The 16345-nt window shown below is 55.4% G+C and overlaps 1 protein-coding gene across 1 annotated transcript in view; it reads left to right on the top strand.

Moving 5' to 3' along the window:
* Positions 1 to 16345, top strand: part of COL4A2 (collagen type IV alpha 2 chain) — a 162254-nt gene that overhangs the window by 123639 nt on the left and 22270 nt on the right. The window contains 10 exon segments of the mRNA XM_026493593.4: positions 164 to 313; positions 5083 to 5175; positions 6224 to 6387; positions 9071 to 9143; positions 9234 to 9340; positions 10922 to 11123; positions 11467 to 11526; positions 12952 to 13008; positions 13687 to 13794; positions 14624 to 14845. Of these exon segments, the coding sequence (XP_026349378.3) occupies positions 164 to 313; positions 5083 to 5175; positions 6224 to 6387; positions 9071 to 9143; positions 9234 to 9340; positions 10922 to 11123; positions 11467 to 11526; positions 12952 to 13008; positions 13687 to 13794; positions 14624 to 14845 (1236 nt within the window).

Here is a 16345-nt window from a genome sequence, read left to right as displayed (position 1 = left end):
TTGAGGTTGAAATAGGGTGATGAAATCTGCCAACAGCAACAACCCTTAAGTCACTGAGACGGTAGATCCGAGAGTCCTGGCGGCCCCCGGGGGACGGGAATGCCAACACAGATGTTCTGTATCCCAAGTCTCATGCTGCTGGTGGTCGCTGTTGGATTTTCAGATGGCAAGAGAGGCCTCCCGGGTGAAATGGGCCCCAAAGGCTTCATAGGAGACCCAGGCATCCCTGCACAGCACCCCGGCCCGCCGGGCACTGATGGAAGGCCAGGACTCCAAGGACTCCCAGGGCCTGCCGGACCACCGGGACCAGACGGTAAGAGGAAGGAAACTCGCATTAGGACAGAGCAGCCTGGCCCCTGCCAGAGGTTTATAGGGTTTTTCTGCTAAATAATTCCATGAACCAACGCGGTAAGCATTGCTCTGGGGTGTGGCAGGTGCTCTGGGTTGCAAACAGAAAAGCAAGCGATGAGGGAAGCTGCTGAGTACCAGCAGGCCTGTGGACATTACCCAGTAGGGTTTGGCTGACAAACTCCGATGAGGTCAGCTCTGCTGTGGAACATCTGAGCGGCGCGGTCTGGAAGCAGGTGCGAGCTGAAAGCTGTCGACGTCTCTGTGATACGTTCCATCACCTTCTTCCAGGGTGGAGGCCTCCTGCCTGGACTTGTAGCCTCTCTCCTCTGTCTTACCCGCGATCTTAGGCAGACTAGATAATCTGCCTTCTCAGTCATGCAGAGCCAAAGCTGTCCCCGACAGCAGTTCACAGAAGAGGGGGCTGTGTTCCTCCAGCAAGATGTGGCCGCTTTGGCCAAGGCTGACAGGCAAGACTAGGAGCGTCTATAAACCAGACAGGCATGAGCTTCTGGGCCCCATGCTGCCTGGGGGCAGCATTGAATCCTTGTGCAGAGTGGATGTCCTGGTTCCCGTCCTTCCATGGTTCCATGGCTCCTTTCAGTGGAGAATGCTCCGAGGAGGCAGGGAGACGTGTGGTCTGTCTTTGAGCTTGCATGAAGAACGGTTACCTTTTCGGCTCCCCGGTTTAAAGGGCTGTTTTAGACCTTGTAAAATCTCCTAATGGGAACATCTCATCCCCTCCAGAGTTGGGATAAACGAGGCTTTGGAAGAAACCGTGAGGTCACAGTTTCTTTCTCTGTGATACGGTCCACGGTTTATCAGCCTCTTTTCGAGGCTTAATTAAATTAAAGTCCCTGGTATCCCCCCCCCCTCATCTCTCAGAGCTTCCTGTCTTCAGGCAGGGGGAGCATCACGTTGCTGACAGGTAGTGCTTGATCTGAGCTCCGGGTCAGTTCAGATCTGTGCTGTGGGTGTCTTGGGGCGTCGCCTCTCTGCCGGCTCTAGAGGAAAGAGGCTGGGGTTGGTGGGAGTATCTGTGTGCACACGTCTTCCGTTGAAAAATCAGCAGTCCCTTCTCTGATGCCATTTTGTGTTCTACAGTTAGTGTCTGAGTGAGCATGCTACTGCCGTTCCAACTGTCCTCCAACTGGCAAAGCCAGATTCTCACATTCTTTTGCAAAATTTTAGATGTAGATAATTCCCTGGAATTTGCCAAAGAGTTTGAGCGGTGTTATCGTTCATGTATTTTTATCCCGGAAGTAATATTTATTACTGTGACATCAGTCATAATGGCCAAGTTTCTGTGAGCGTTATGTTTCCTGAGTAAATGTTATCTGTTAAGTTTTCCTTTTTGGCAACAGAACATGGTATGTTAAAATTTTTTAAGGCATAAAAATTTGCCTCTTCAAAGGAGTATGATTGAAGGCTGACCCTGGCATTATTCCAGTTTTGCCAAAGACACAAACACCATCTTGCTTTATAAATCTGCTTAGTTAAGTGTATGATTTACTAATATAACTTACCTGTAAACTAATTCATTTCTTGTGCATATTTTATTCATAAAATGCATGGAATAATATCCAATAAATTTTATCAACCTAAGATGTGAAAAGCATACAACTTCAGTTCTCCTTGAAATTTTTCTTTTACCCCATGAGACACATTGTTTCCAAATCACTTTTTTAAAAAGCAGTCTCTTGTACAAAAAGTGGCCAACCATAATGGCCTTTTGAAACATTTTTGTGCATAGTCAGAATTTAATACCAGTGACCTTGATTCCCACACAGTTCTTCAGCTTTTCCCCCGGAATGAAATTCTTGGATTCCTTTCTCGTTAGCTGCACTCCATCCTGTTTTATGTGTCGCTACTAATGAAAACCAGAATTTTTAGTTTTTTGCAGTTCCCACAGAACCAAGCCATGAAGTCAGTTTTCTTTCTGAGCTAAATATTTTGCTTTCTTGGTTCTAGCTGAGTGAACTGAATCAAGTGTCCGGGCAGTTCCAGTGTTTTCTGGAATAACTCACCATACTGCCAGCTTTGTTACGGACCTTGGCCTCTTCAGGAAAATCCCAGTGAAAACATCGGAGAGGTGCGCTGCTATTCTGTAGGACTTGCGTGAAATTACTAGTTTATTAGCTAAAGCACATAAGAAAGAGCAAGGGTGATGGCCACTGGATTCGCCAACAGTGACCGTCTTTGGGTCAAACTTAAAATCCGACATCCCTGAAATATCCATGATCGAGTACCGGCCTGGCTGTTGAAACTCTCACGACGTCGGGAGAACCTGGACGCATAAAATAAAGCCCACAAAGTCCTCTGAGGCCTAAATGCCCTTGACCTGGTCGCCAGGGACCCGAGCACACGTGCTGGGGGCGCCATCCTGCTCCACGGACCCAGGATACAGCCGGCTGCCCTCCTTCCGCGCTGGCCTTCCGCAGAGCCCTTCTGTCTTTCCCCTCGTAGCTCGACGGCCATTCCCCTGGAGGCGCCTTTGTTGGCCCTCCCTTGTCCCTCCGGCACCGTCCGGGAGACGACAGAGCTCCTTGAAGTTCAATCTTGGACCCTTGTCTCTGTACCCTCCACCTGCCTGGACCCCGCGGCTTCTGGCACTTTAAGCTCAAGCCCTCCCCACTCTCCCTGCATCTCCAGCCCAGGTCTGTACTGAGCCCCAGACATGCTCAGACTGTCGGCCCGGCCCGTGGCCACCCTACTTATCTCACAGACATCTCGAACTTTGTGTGTCCAAACTGAACTCTGGGTCTCCTGCCGCCCAGGTCCCTGACCCGACCTGCCCTGTGCTGGACCTCGCCCCTCCCCACAGACCCGGGAGCTCGGGCTACAGCCCTGAGCGTCACGCTGACACCTCGCTCGCCTGCACCTGGGACCCCTCTGCCTCTTGACTCTGCTGTTCTTCACTCAGCCACCCCTGCCCTCCCTGAAGCCACCGCCGTGTGTGGCGTGTATCTGCGGGGTGGCCAGCCCGCTCACGAGCAGTCTCTCGTTCTCTGTCCGCTCGGCTCTGCACAGGTGGCTCGTAGACCTTTAACCTGCACATTTGTGTAACTTCCCTCCTCAAAACTCTTTCAGGGCGCCTGGGGGGCTCAGCTGGTTAAACGTCTGACTCGATCTCAGCTCCGGTCATGATCTCAAAGTTGTGAGTTCAAGCCCCACATGGAACCTACTTAGGAAAAAAAAACAAAAAACAAACAAACAAAAAAAAACCTGTTTAATGGCTTCCTGTTGCCCTTGGGATAAAATCCACGCCCCTGGCATGGCCCCTTCACCTCCCCTCTGATTACTGGCTTCCCCCCTACTTCAGGGGCTCGCGGACACACTCCTCCTGTCTCTGGCGCCGTCCCTGTTGCCCACGCTCGGCCACTCTCTCTTCCTCTTCCTCTCCACATCCGACGTGTAAGCACCACGAAGGTCTGCAGTTTCTCTCCAGCCATACGTGGCTCCTGGCACGCTGCTGGGCTAGCCCAGGTGCTGGACCGAAGTCGGATGCACCAGGGCGTGAATGACAGACACCGTCTTAAATCTGCGGTGAAACTGAACGGCATGGGACAGGAGTCGCTGCCGCCTTTCCATAAATATAGTTATTTAGGAGCATTCTGACCTCAAAGTCTGGTGTCGCTTTTCCAAGCAGAGAGCAAATGCCCTTAAAATCAGTGGCTTCCTTAGTGGCCTCTTTCTTGCTCCTCTGACCCCCTCCCGGTACCACGAGATGGACATGGCAGCAGGTGTTTCAGTGTGTTGGGGGTTCTGGATCGGGGGCTGTGAGCACCACGGGGTTTGGCAGCGAGGACAGACTCAGTGAGGTTCTCATCCTCACGCGTCAGTGCTGGTTCCTGGGAGCACGATGCCTCGTACCCACCACGAGGTGGCGCTGCCGTCGAGAAGACGCGGAGAGATTTGCTGGCATGAGGGCGTATTTCTTATGCTTCCCCGTATCCGGCTCAGAATTATGGGAGCCTGGAGACGTAGCAGGACTTCTGAGGGGCCCTGATCCTAGTCACTGGGGGTGAGGGTCAGGAGGGTGGGTGAGCACGCTGGAGTCGGATGGTCCCAAGTTGTCTTGTTAACCACACGGACCGCGTGTGTAGCTGCTCTGGGGGGAGCAATAGGGAACCGAGGTCATTTCCATATCTTGGTTTGTTTTGGTTTTTGGTGTTTTGGGGAACCCAAAGTTATGTTGGTCTTGGAATATGAGTATTTAGGACGTAAATAAAATATGTGGTTGAATACACAGAAATAGCATAAAGATGATGCTTGTCCCCTCGATCTATAAATGCCCATAGATTCTTTTTGAACCCAGAAAATTGCTTTTTTTAATTATTATGAACCATGTGTTTGCTATTCAGAGTTTCAAACTATATGGAAGATTAAAAACAAGAAAGTACAATTAGTAAAAAAAAAAATCTTTAGAAACTAAAAAAATAAATTTTTTAAAAATAGAGTAAAATACATGGCTGAAACATGAAAACCTTTCTTCAGACTCCACGTTTCTTAAAAGCAAAGATTTTTACTTCTTGCCTTCAACAGGAAAACTGAAGTCATGGGCTCCTGCATCGCCTCCCATCCCTGGGGGCTATGGCCACAAAAGGGTGTCCCGGAATGGAGCTGCATCCTCTGTTGGGAGATCTGGGCAGTGACCCTCCCAACCCTGGGTGCAGGGAGAGGTGGGGTCTCTGTGCGGCACTCACGGGCCATCTCTGTGGGTTTTCTCCTTAGGTTTCCTTTTCGGCCTTAAAGGAACAGAAGGGACGGTGGGCTACCCTGGGGCTTCTGGCTTCCCTGGGGCTCGTGGACAGAAAGGATGGAAAGGTAAGGAGCGTCCTCGGGAATGCTGGAGGAAGGACGGGAACCCACTCCCTTGTCCCACGGTGTTACCCCGGGGCTGAGGTGCATGGCACCCACCGCGCTGTCTAGCACCCAGCCCTGCGCTGGCCCTCCTTTCTCCTATCTCTGTCTTTCCCTTCATCAGTGAACTTTTGGGAGGTGCAGAGCCCATTAGGGACAGAATAGAGGAGCAGTGACTCCTTGGGCTGAAGCGGATGATTCCTCTAAGCGCTACAGAGTTCCAGAGAGCAGTCATCGCAGCTCATCCTACCCACGTCACCTGAGTTAGGGACTAGTCACCGGTGGGGGCAGGACTGAGCAGAGTGCCCAGCGGCTCACCCCCAGTTGGTGGGAGAGGTTTGGTCGAACAAGCAGAGGGAGTTTCTAGTAAAGAAATAACGCTAAATTGGGGGGCTGCCTTCCTGGGGAAGGGCCAGCCCAGGGGGCCCCAAGCAGCACCCCCTGACCTTTGTGGCACATGTGGGATGTGTGGGTGGGTGCCCTGCAATGGACGGGGCCAACCGCAGGAAGCAGACGACATGGAGAGCTGTATACCCCTCGTCCCGTGAGCCACCTCCTGTCGCCTTCTGTGCCACCAGCAGTGGGCTCCCGGGACCCCAGCACAGCAAGACAGAGAAGGGAGGTCGAGGAGTTCTTCCTCCCACCCAGGATCTTGGCCTATGAGCCCATAGCTCCAGCCAGGCACCCTCTCCAGGGCTCCCCCTTTACCCCAGACCCTGGAACCCTGTCTCCCCCCAGCCCCCAACCTGGGAGGCCCCCATTCCTCAGCTCCACACACACCTCAGTAAATGGTGTGTTATTTAGCCTCTTGGGGAAACATGGCAGGATTCTGGATCCCAAGGAGTAACTCCTGCCCCCCATCTCGGAGACAGTCCCCACCGGGCATGGGAGCAGACAAGGTCCCGGAGTGCCTCCTCGTTGGTCTGGCCCCCACCGCCCTGGACTTCTGTCCCCTGTTTAGCGCCTGCTTGGCAAGGAAATAATGAGTCTCTCCCTCTGCCTCACGTTGCAGGTGACTCTGGGGACTGTAAGTGCGCTGAGAGTGATCAGTTCATCACGGGGCTCCCGGGGCTGCCAGGACCCAAGGGCTTTCCTGGCATCAATGGGGAGCCAGGGAAGAAAGGGAGCCAAGGAGACCCCGGCCAGCATGGCATCCCCGGGTTCCCAGGGTTCAAGGTGAGACACCAGTTCTATTAAAGCTGATAGGACGTCCTTGACAACTTTTGGTTATTAGACGAACATAGATTTAGACCAGCAATGCTCCTGCACCCAGTGCTCCATTCAAAAAGGCCACACGCTCCAGAAGAAACTTCAGAATGTTTACCGGTAAGAAGATGAACGGCACAGCCGCTGTGAAAAATGGTTTGAGGTTTCCTCAGAAGGTCAGAGACTTGCCATATGCCCCGCAAGGCCCACCCCTCCGTGGACACCTCAGAGAATCCGAAACACATGTCCACACAAAACTTGTACATGGCTGTTCAAAGCCCAGAAGTAGAAACAAATGTCCATCAGTTGATGAACAGATAAGCAAAGGCAGCGTCCCCACGTGGTGGACTATTGTTCAGCCTTAGAAGGGGCAGGAGCTCGGCCCCTGCTGCAGTGTGGCTGAGCCTAAAAAAGTGCGGAGTGGAAGAAGACCGTCCCAACAGAACAGGTGTCTTATGATGCCACAGGAAGTGTCCAGGACGAGCGGCTCCAGAGACAGAGGGCAGGTCAGGGTCTCCAGGGGCTGGCGGAGGGGGAACGGGCAGTGAGCACGTCATGGCCGTGGGGTCTTCTTGGGGGCAGTGATGAAATTGTTCTGCAATTAGAGATTAGTGATGGTTACACAATCTTGTGAAGATACTAAAAACGCACCAAACTGTATGCTTCAAAGTGGTGAATTTTACGGTGTATGAATTAGATCTCAAAAAACAAAACGAAACACCTGGCATCTTGCTGAACATTCACCTTTTGAAATTTACAGAAACGATTAAGCATTTTATGAAGTCTCCCTTAACCAGAGAAGAAGTGAGACCTCCAAGTAAACCATGAATTTCTAGGAATGTACGAACTTCCCCACCCGTGGAGTCCCCGTGTGCCAACTAAGCAGACCTTATTTCACGCCTATGAAAAGAGCATCTGTAGATCTTTCTTTGGCGAGAGGTTTTAACCAATGATTTCAAAGCCAAGTTCAGATAAAGGCAAAGAAAATACGCTTTGTTATTTATTTATTTACTTATTTACTTATTTATTTATTTATTTTACTTAGAAAAAGAGCTGCAAGAGATTTATAAAGTGAAAAGTGTATTGTTTTACTGATTCAGCAATAGAGGAAAAATTGCTCAGGACACCAGGCCAAGGACAGTTAGAGCGATGTGGCTCCGTGACCGGGTGCTGGGGGAGGGGGGCAGCCCCACAGAGCTGCCCGCACGGAAGGTGGTCCCTCCTAATCGCTTCGGGGCACAGGACCTCCGCTCCGAGCCTGCGAGGCTGCTCAGAACACAAGCGGTTTTCTCCAACTAAAAATTGTAGGCGCTAATGTCTTATCCTGGTTTAAAAATGATACTGTCTCCAAATCCTAGCCGTCTTAGCGCGTACGTAGTGAGAGTTACAAGCTTACGAGGGGCAAAACTGATGGGATCGTTGGTTGTTTATAAAATGATTAACTGTTTCCTAGAAGCCAAATGGACCCCATTTTGTGCACCTGGAATGTCTAAAATCTGGCCCCCACCTGTATGACGCACGTGCCCGCGGCATTTCTCTTCAAAGACCTGCGGCATTGTGTTTGTTGTCTTGCATTTAATTATATGTTTATGGGTCTGGCAACCGTGCTTCAGTAGGAATGTCTGGGATGGCTTTCTGTTCTCTGACGTTCGTACCGACGGAGCCTGCAGGAGCATCTCAAGTCGGGGGTCAGTCGGGAAATGAGCTCACCGTCCGTCCGTTTGCCCAGGGCCCGCCTACTGAGCACTGTCCGCGTGCGACACACACCCGCACACCGAAAGAATGCTGCCCTTGTCTGCAAAGAACTCAATCAATAAATCAAGTATCTGTGGAATTTTTCAGAACATTCCATTTAATTAGACCAACACTAAAAGTTCCCATATTCTTGCAAATAACAACCAAGATTTGCCAAAAATGAGCACATCACACATATTAATATCCTGACCCGCTAACCCGCTCATTTCTGCTCATTGAAAGACCTATGCGAGATTTCACAGCCTAAAATGTGAGTGTCCCTGCACTCAGCTTGTCTCTAAAGGATGATTTTTCCCCAACCTTAATTTCGGTCTAGAAGACAAGCTGTCCACGGAGGACTCTGCTGCTCTCGATATGGAATGAAGACAAATCCCCATCCTTCGTACTTGGAGGCTTAGTACCGGCTCAGATCTAAATAGCGCAGTCAAGGGCTAGCAACCTTGTGTGTGTGTTAGGTCGTTGCTTCCCAAAAGTTCATGAGTACGTGCACCCTCGGGAGCTGGCTGAAACACAGATTCAGGTCCAGTGCGAGGAGGGCCTGAGGTTCTGCCTTTCTGACAGGCCTCCGGGAGGGGCTGGTGCCGCTGGCCCGCGGACCACACTCCGAGCCCCGAGCTTCTGGTTTTCACTCTCCAGCCACGTTTGCTACTTCCATTACATTGTAATTATTTGAGATTTAAAAGGCAGCCCCACTGGCTACGTTCCAATGTTCAGTGGCCGTTTGTGGTTGATGGCCAGCCAGGTACGGAGCATCTCTCAAGAGGCAGGAAGTTGGTTGGGGCAGCACTGGGCTTGACAACGGGTGAGGGCTCCCAAGTCGTATACAGGGAGACTCCTCGTCTTCCCAGGTGTCCTTCACAGAGTGAAGGAGGAAGACATCGTATGTTTGTTCCCACAGGGTGCCCCTGGCAACGTGGGACCACCCGGGCCCAAAGGGGCGAAGGGGGATTCCAGAGCAGTCACCACCAAAGGTCAGTCTTTGGGGGCCGCCAGTTCCCAGACCCACAGTCCTCCTGTGGCTGCTCTTGTGTGAGTGGCTCACACGGCACATCCTTTCCCAGGTGACAGAGGACAGCCAGGGGTCCCAGGTGTGCCGGGGCTGAAAGGTGACGACGGTGTCCCCGGGCGCGACGGGCTGGATGGGTTCCCAGGCCTCCCAGGCCCTCCGGTGAGTAGCACGAGGGTGGGGCCGGTGCCGCCCCGGTCCTGATGGGTCTGGGCCTTAACCCCGAGGAAGCCTGCGGTGAATGCCACCAGCGCCTCCCGGGGTGTTGGAACGAGCAGCAGTCCTGTTGGCGAGGAAGCAGGGGAGCGGCTTGGAAGCCGGGGTCAGAGGGCGCGTACAGGATAGAGTAGCCAGAGACTCCTCCCCGTGGAGCATAGGACGGGAGTCTGGAACGAGGCCCCGAGGCGGAACCCGCTGCGGGCTCTACCCCCGGCTCCGGGGCCTCCGTGTCCCTCGGCTCGTAGAAGGCTGTCTTCCCTGTATCTTCACATCGCCTTCCCTGCGTGCGCCCATCTCCGTGCGCGAATCTTCCGTGTGGGACGCCAGCCTCCCCTTGCCCTGATGGCCCTCACAGGCCCCGCGTCCAGAGCCGCCACATTCTCGGGCCAGGGTCAAGACGCCAGCATCTTGGGGGAACGCGGTTCCACCCCCAGCTCGTCCTTGTCAGGGCGTCACACCGCGGTTCCCCACCGGCTCGTGGGCCTCGTTCCCAGGACAGGCCTGCTCTCCTCCGTGTGGGTCAGTCCCACTACAGCACTGTTCGGTTTTCAGAGCGCTTCTCTTGGGCTCTTGGAAAACACCTGGATTGTTAGTAACCTAATGTCGCTTTTTAGTTACAACCCTGAAAACCATTTTCAAAAAGAGTCCGTGTGGCACAACCGTACTCGCACGTGGCTGCCTCCAGCCGCATCTGAGCCAGCGCCTGCTGGCCACTCCAGGGCTCATCAGCACCGAGCGCGGGTCCCGCTCTGCGGTCCTAGGGTCTCCGCGGGGCCCGGAGCTCAGGAGGGTCGGAGAGATGGGGACGCTCAGGAGCACGGCGGGCCGGGGCGGGGGGCGTTGGGCAGCGGCGCTGGGACTCGCCTCCATGGCTGGGGCACCGCTCATTCAGATAAGCTCAGCACAGAGCTGGCCGCGGGCTGCCTCTGCTGACCTCAGTGCCCTAACCCCTGCGCCCACAGCTCCCTCTCATCGCTCCATCGCCCCCTCCTTCTTCACCTGCTGGGCGTTTTCATCCACAGGGAGCCCCTGCTTTTTCAATCCTGTCTGATTTCCTTAACTCCAGTGAGCACGCAGCTCTTTCTGGTCCAAATCAAAGACTTTCTTTCCTTTAACAATGGATCGTCCCTGTGAATAGTGCATACGTCCCAATGTCCGATCACAGCAGTAGAAACAAGGTGTTCCTGCTCCCATTACTCCGACCCTGCACTTGACTGCTCCCATCAGAACCTTCCTGCGAATGAAGGCCGCAGCTGGGGAGGGCTCCAGTGGCTGGGGGAGAGGACAGCAAACACTCAGATGTGTGTGCTTCCTGGGACTGTCTCCCATTCTGTCACCATGATTGATGTAAATCCTGCCTTGATGTCTGTGCTTGGTCAGACCGTGATGGCAGGTGCCTGTTAATGTCCACCATTCTTCTGCTCTGTGTTGGTCACACCGACGGGGGAACGGGAAGGAGGACTGGGATATGGCTGTCTTTAAGGTTTATGTGTATTTTAAGAGATAAACTGAATTTCCACACAGGGTGATGGCATCAAAGGCCCCCCAGGGGACTCAGGTTACCCAGGAGCACCTGGCACTAAGGGCGTTCCAGGAGAAAGGGGACCCCCAGGACTGGGCCTGCCTGGCCCCAAGGGCCAGCGTGGTTTCCCCGGAGATGCCGGATTACCTGGACCACCAGGCTTTCCCGGTCCCCCTGGCCTCCCAGGCACCCCCGGACTAATAGGTATGGAGGAACCCTCTCTTATCTTTCGGTCATGGGACACTGGCCCCAACACCCGCTGTCCTTCTTTGGCAATGTGTACGTTCCCTGGGGGTCCCGTGAGGATGCGTGTTACGCCATCGGTTCTTGGCGTGTTCAAATGACCCTGTCCGCGGGGCTTTCCAGGCCCACCAGACTCAGGTCACACTCGGATGGGCCTCTCCCTGGGTGCTGGGTCATGGGGGCTCTGCACAGAAGCTCAGACACGGGCCTTGGATTCCCCGACAGCCCGGCCTCCCACCAGCACGCACCCGTGGGGAGGTCCTGACTCTCAGCCGCCTCACTCCTGCATGTGTCTTGTTCCCAGACTGTGACACAGGTGTGAAGAGGCCCATCGGAGGTGACGGACAGGAGGTCGTGCAGCCAGGTACTGTAGTGAAGACCAGGACGCTTTAGGGACAGTTCAGAGGTTCGGGTTATAAGGAACGTGACTGCTCAGCAATGGCCGTGAGCTCCCGCGGTAGGAAATGCAGATGCATGCGAAGCTCGGAGCTCGCAGGGCCTCTGCCTCAGCTCCTAACCGAAGGCAAGGCAGGCGCGGTGAAGCGTGGTGTTACCGCGGCTCCCACCAGGGCGCGGCATCACGCTGCAGCACTGGTAAGAGCTCAGCAGAGAAGTACCGTCACACTGAAATCTATGCATGTGTTCATCTGTGTGTGTGTGTGTGGATTGTACGAGGGGGGGGGGGTCCGATACCTGTCAAGAGAATTGGGTCGAGCGATGAATAATGCTAGAAAGAACCGGGGCCGACAGATCAGAAGGGGTCCTGTGGTGATCCCAAGCCCAGGCCCGAGGTGGCAAAGTGGACAGGAGAGACTCCATCGGAGGCTGAGCCGCCAGCACTGAGGGTGCGCTGAGGAACCCCAGTGGGAAGCATGTGCATGCAGCAGGTCGCCAGCGGCCGCTGAAAGTTTGGGTGTGACCCTCAGGGTCCAGGTCGGGTTGGAGAAGTGGCATCAGGATCTGCGGGCCCCCTGCATGAGGTCGGGGAGGGCGTGTGGGCACAGATCAGGCACTCGGGGGAGGGTCCAGAGCGGGCACTCGGCGGAGCCTTCCGAGAGCGGGTGGGAGGCCCCTGAAAGTGAGACTCTGCAGGCCGGAGCCGGTGCCCCTGGAGACCTCCGTTTCCTTTACCCTGACGACCTGGGCTGCCCCATTTGCACCCCAGGGACCCCTAGTGCGGCAGAGGGGGCCACATTCCAGGCAGACAGACAAAGCACAGCTTGAAGAAGGGTGTCTCAGACAGAGGCCAGACGACAGAATACCCTCCCCGCCGTGATGCCACTGCCCTCGGCCACACTAACCGGAAGTGGCTGCAGCCCGGTTCCATTTCTCACGGCTCAAAGCAGCTCAGCGCCGCGGCCAATTCCGAAAGGATTCCGAGTCACACAGGAGAGTCAAAGAATTCCTTTGGCAACCGCAGCTGCCTCCATCGACAGGGCCCATCTCCAGAGGAGAGAAAGGCAGTCCCGTTGGCAGACTAGGTTGGACCAGCGTAGCTCGGTTGTGCCCGGGCGACGGCCCTCAGCGCGCGGATAAGGCACCGCCAGCACGGCGCCCGGTGCATTTGACGGGCCTGACTTCTCCGGCACTTATACTAGTATTCTGATCGTTGCACCAAGAAATTAGACTTTTACTGACACTGGAATCAAGATTAATTAAATCATTCAATGACTCCGATCATAAAACGGTAGCCGTTTTTCACGGCGGCCGCTTCTGCCCTTGGCAACCCGCGAAGCCGTGAGAGTTGGTGGGAGACTGCCCCAGCTCATCTCTTCTCCTCTCTTCCCAGGTTGCGTCGGAGGGCCCAAGGGATCACCAGGCCTGCAGGGACCCCCGGGCCCCACAGGTAAGCGGGAGGCGTCTCCCACCTCCTCTGTGTCTTCACTGTCCCTCTCCCTCTTGGCTCTTCTTCCTGCTGCCCCAAGCTCCTCCCCGCCCCGGACGTTGCTGCATTCCGCCACCGTGGCCCGCGGCCGCAGACCATGGTCACTTGTGTAGGGAAGCAGCCTTTCCCTCCTCCCGTGACAGCCTCAGATGGAGGGAATCTCTGAGCCTCAGACCAGACAGACACAGAGACACTGGGAAAAAATACCTAGAGTTTACTTCCCGTATGAAAAGGTTCAGATAAAAGACGTCCAATAGTAAAGAATTCGTTCATTTAGCTGGTGTGAGGTTTCGTCTGCTGTTCCGTCTAAAGCATTCATTCTAAGTACCACAAGTGACCATTTCTCAGATCTGGGTGGACCAGCTCTGGGTGAAGGATGGGGCGAAGTCTGGAGGGAATGCTCCTACCAGTGCATTCTGGGTAGGGCGTAGATGGACGCAGCTGCGGGCCGGTGGGGTTGGCAGTAGGCATGGCCAGCCATCAGAAGTGTCCTTTCCATTGACATGCCCCCCGGCCTCATCGTTTCCCAGGGTCACAGGGACCTCATGAAGTCGGCTGCTGGGCCTGACCGTCTCCCACACATTTGCTGCTGGGGTTTGCTCATGGGGCTCTGACGTGTGTCCTGCTTTCTTTGTTTAGGTGCCAAGGGCCTGCAAGGGATACCAGGACTCTCGGGCGCTGATGGAGCACCAGGGCTCAAGGGTCTCCCCGGAGACCCAGGTCGTGAAGGGTTCCCGGGACCCCCAGGTAAGGCAGGGTTGGACCCCCACGCAGCCCCATAGGTTCGGGAGCTGACTGTGTGGGACGTGGGTGCCCCAGCTCTCTTGTCTTAGGACACTTAGAAACTGTCACCTTGTGCTTGATGACAGCTTTGTTCTTTGGTTGGGAAATTTAAAATTCTCCACCTTTGCATCACTGTTGTCATGCTGGAGTTTTGCATAAGATCCCTCCAGCTCCTATAGGACAAAAGAGACAGGTGTCCAGAACGATGTTCTGTGGTTGACGTGGAACATTCTGAGGGCAACAAAACGCTGTCGTCTTCTGAGACTATCACCAAAGGCTCAGAGGCCTCGGGTCGTCAACTCCCATGTGCTGGTCACTCACGGTGCCCGTGGCCCACCTTGCCCCGCACTGGCTGCTCGCTCTTGAGCTCACGCTCCTCTGAGCAAGCGTTCACCTACATTTGACACGGCGGAGAATTATAGAAGCCGTCGGCTGCTAACAGAGCATACACCTTTTTCCTGGAACTGGAGAAAAATCTGTCCTCACTTGCACACATAACTTGGAAGGTCCCTGGAAGCTATTCTTTGGGGACTCTTTGTACAACAAGGGAGCCCATGAGTTCTGAAGATTCAGGTCCAAGCAGATGGTTCTAAAGGCCTTCTCCACTTGGGCTACATGGGGGGGCGGACGGGGGAGCGGGGCAGAAGACAGTGGTCCTGGGGTGGGAAACCGGGCCGGGGCTTGAGCTGTGGCCCTGACTGCACCGCGCCGTTTGGAGCCTCTTTCTGATACCTCTCCTGGCCCACCGCGATGCTAACCTGCAGTTGTGGGGACAACCCATGCTTCCTTTCAGGGTTCGTGGGGCCCCGAGGATCCAAAGGAGCAGCGGGCCTTCCTGGCACGGATGGACACCCGGGTCCCACTGGTCTGCCAGGCCCCGTCGGGCCCCCAGGGGACAGGGGCCTTCCCGGAGAAGTTCTGGGAGCCCAGCCCGGGCCCCGGGGAGATGCTGGACTGCCTGGACACCCCGGGGTCAAAGGCCCTCCGGGAGAGAGAGGCCCGCCTGGATTCAGGGGTAAGTCCTCGCGGTGGGCCGGGAGCCTCATCCCACGGCACTGTGGCACCCGAGGGTGGGTCCGAAACCCTCCTGGGATGTGATGAAAAGCCCCAGGCGGCATGGACTGTGTGGTTGCTTTTTCGTCCCCACACTGAGGCCCAGTGTCCCTTTAGAATATTTTGGGACAATAACCACCACCTGGGGTTTATGTGCCACGGGCAGGATGGGATGGCGTCTGAGGCTTTCACAAGTACAGACTAATGATGCTCGGCGTCTGTCCTCAAGCTGGGTGTGAGCCGGGGGGGGGGGCAGGGGGGGCGGCGTTTTCTGCAGAATGTGTGCTGCTGGTGTGAAGAGAAGAGGCCGCGCTTCGGAAGAGGGCGCGGCAGAAGACAGGACATGGGGCGCAGCTTAGCTGGCCGGCGTGAAAACTGGTGTGAGATATTTGAACGCCGGCGGTACCATCAGTGTACGTGTAACGAAGTCGTGTGACGAGTGGACGGGCATCCGATGGCTGTGTGAATCCAGTTTGTGCAGAACTGGCCTCAGAACCCCAAATGCCCTCGGTCTGCGGGAGACGGGAGGAGTCACCGAAGAGCAAGCATTTACGTTCGGTGCGGCACGCGGGAGACCGCCAGACCCTTGGCGTTCCCGATCGGCTGCGGAGATGCAGGAAGAGTGTGGCTTTAGGAATCAACTCTTTGCCGGCGGCATGGCCGGCAGTGCCCGCTCCCGTGCCCGGGCGGACAGGGGCGTCTGCTGCACCGCAGGAAGCAGGCGTCCCGTCCCTCCAGTGCCATCAGGCTCAGAACACGAGGGCGGATGAAGCCTGGTTCTCGACAGGCAGGTGAACTCACCAGGCTCCGGAGCACCAGTGGCTTCTCGGAGGAGCCTGTCCGTTTCCAAGGCCTGAGGCTGGGGCGGGGACGGGGAGACGGGGCGGGGTCCCATGTTTATCACATCCCCACTGTCAACTGAACAGGAGAAGCCCCAGCACGGGTGCCGGGCTTCACCGGGGAGCCCAAAGAAGGAGGAGCCTGAGGGCCAGAGCGCACACACAGGTGCTCACACCCGTGCACGATTCACACACACACACAGGCGTGCACACACGATTGTGCACCCACACGCTCATGCATGTACATCCACATGCTTACACGCACACACACATTCCTGCTCAGCCCCGGCACCCACACGTGTGCCCACACACTCTCGCACACACAATCACGTCCACACTCATCCTCTTACACGCACACACATCAAGCAGGCACACAGGCCTGTGGGTAAAGTCACACAGCAGTGGGGACCCCTGCTGGGACGTCCGGGTCTGTCCTCGCCGACACGGCGGCCTCCCGGTCGGTTACGGGGCGGCGGGCGTCACCCAGCGGAGGCTGGCCGGCTGACCACCCTGGCGCCGCACAGACCGCCCAGGCTCTTCACAGAGGGCCCTTCTGATGGGTGTTTTTAAACATAAGTATTTCCCACAGACTTCACGATGTTTGAGCAGAAGGACAAATGGCC

This window comes from Ursus arctos, unplaced genomic scaffold (assembly GCF_023065955.2).
Source record: "Ursus arctos isolate Adak ecotype North America unplaced genomic scaffold, UrsArc2.0 scaffold_10, whole genome shotgun sequence".
Classification (NCBI taxonomy): Eukaryota; Metazoa; Chordata; class Mammalia; order Carnivora; family Ursidae; genus Ursus; species Ursus arctos.
The sequence above is the reverse complement of the archived record's forward strand: the minus strand, read 5'-3'. Positions and strand labels throughout refer to the sequence as shown.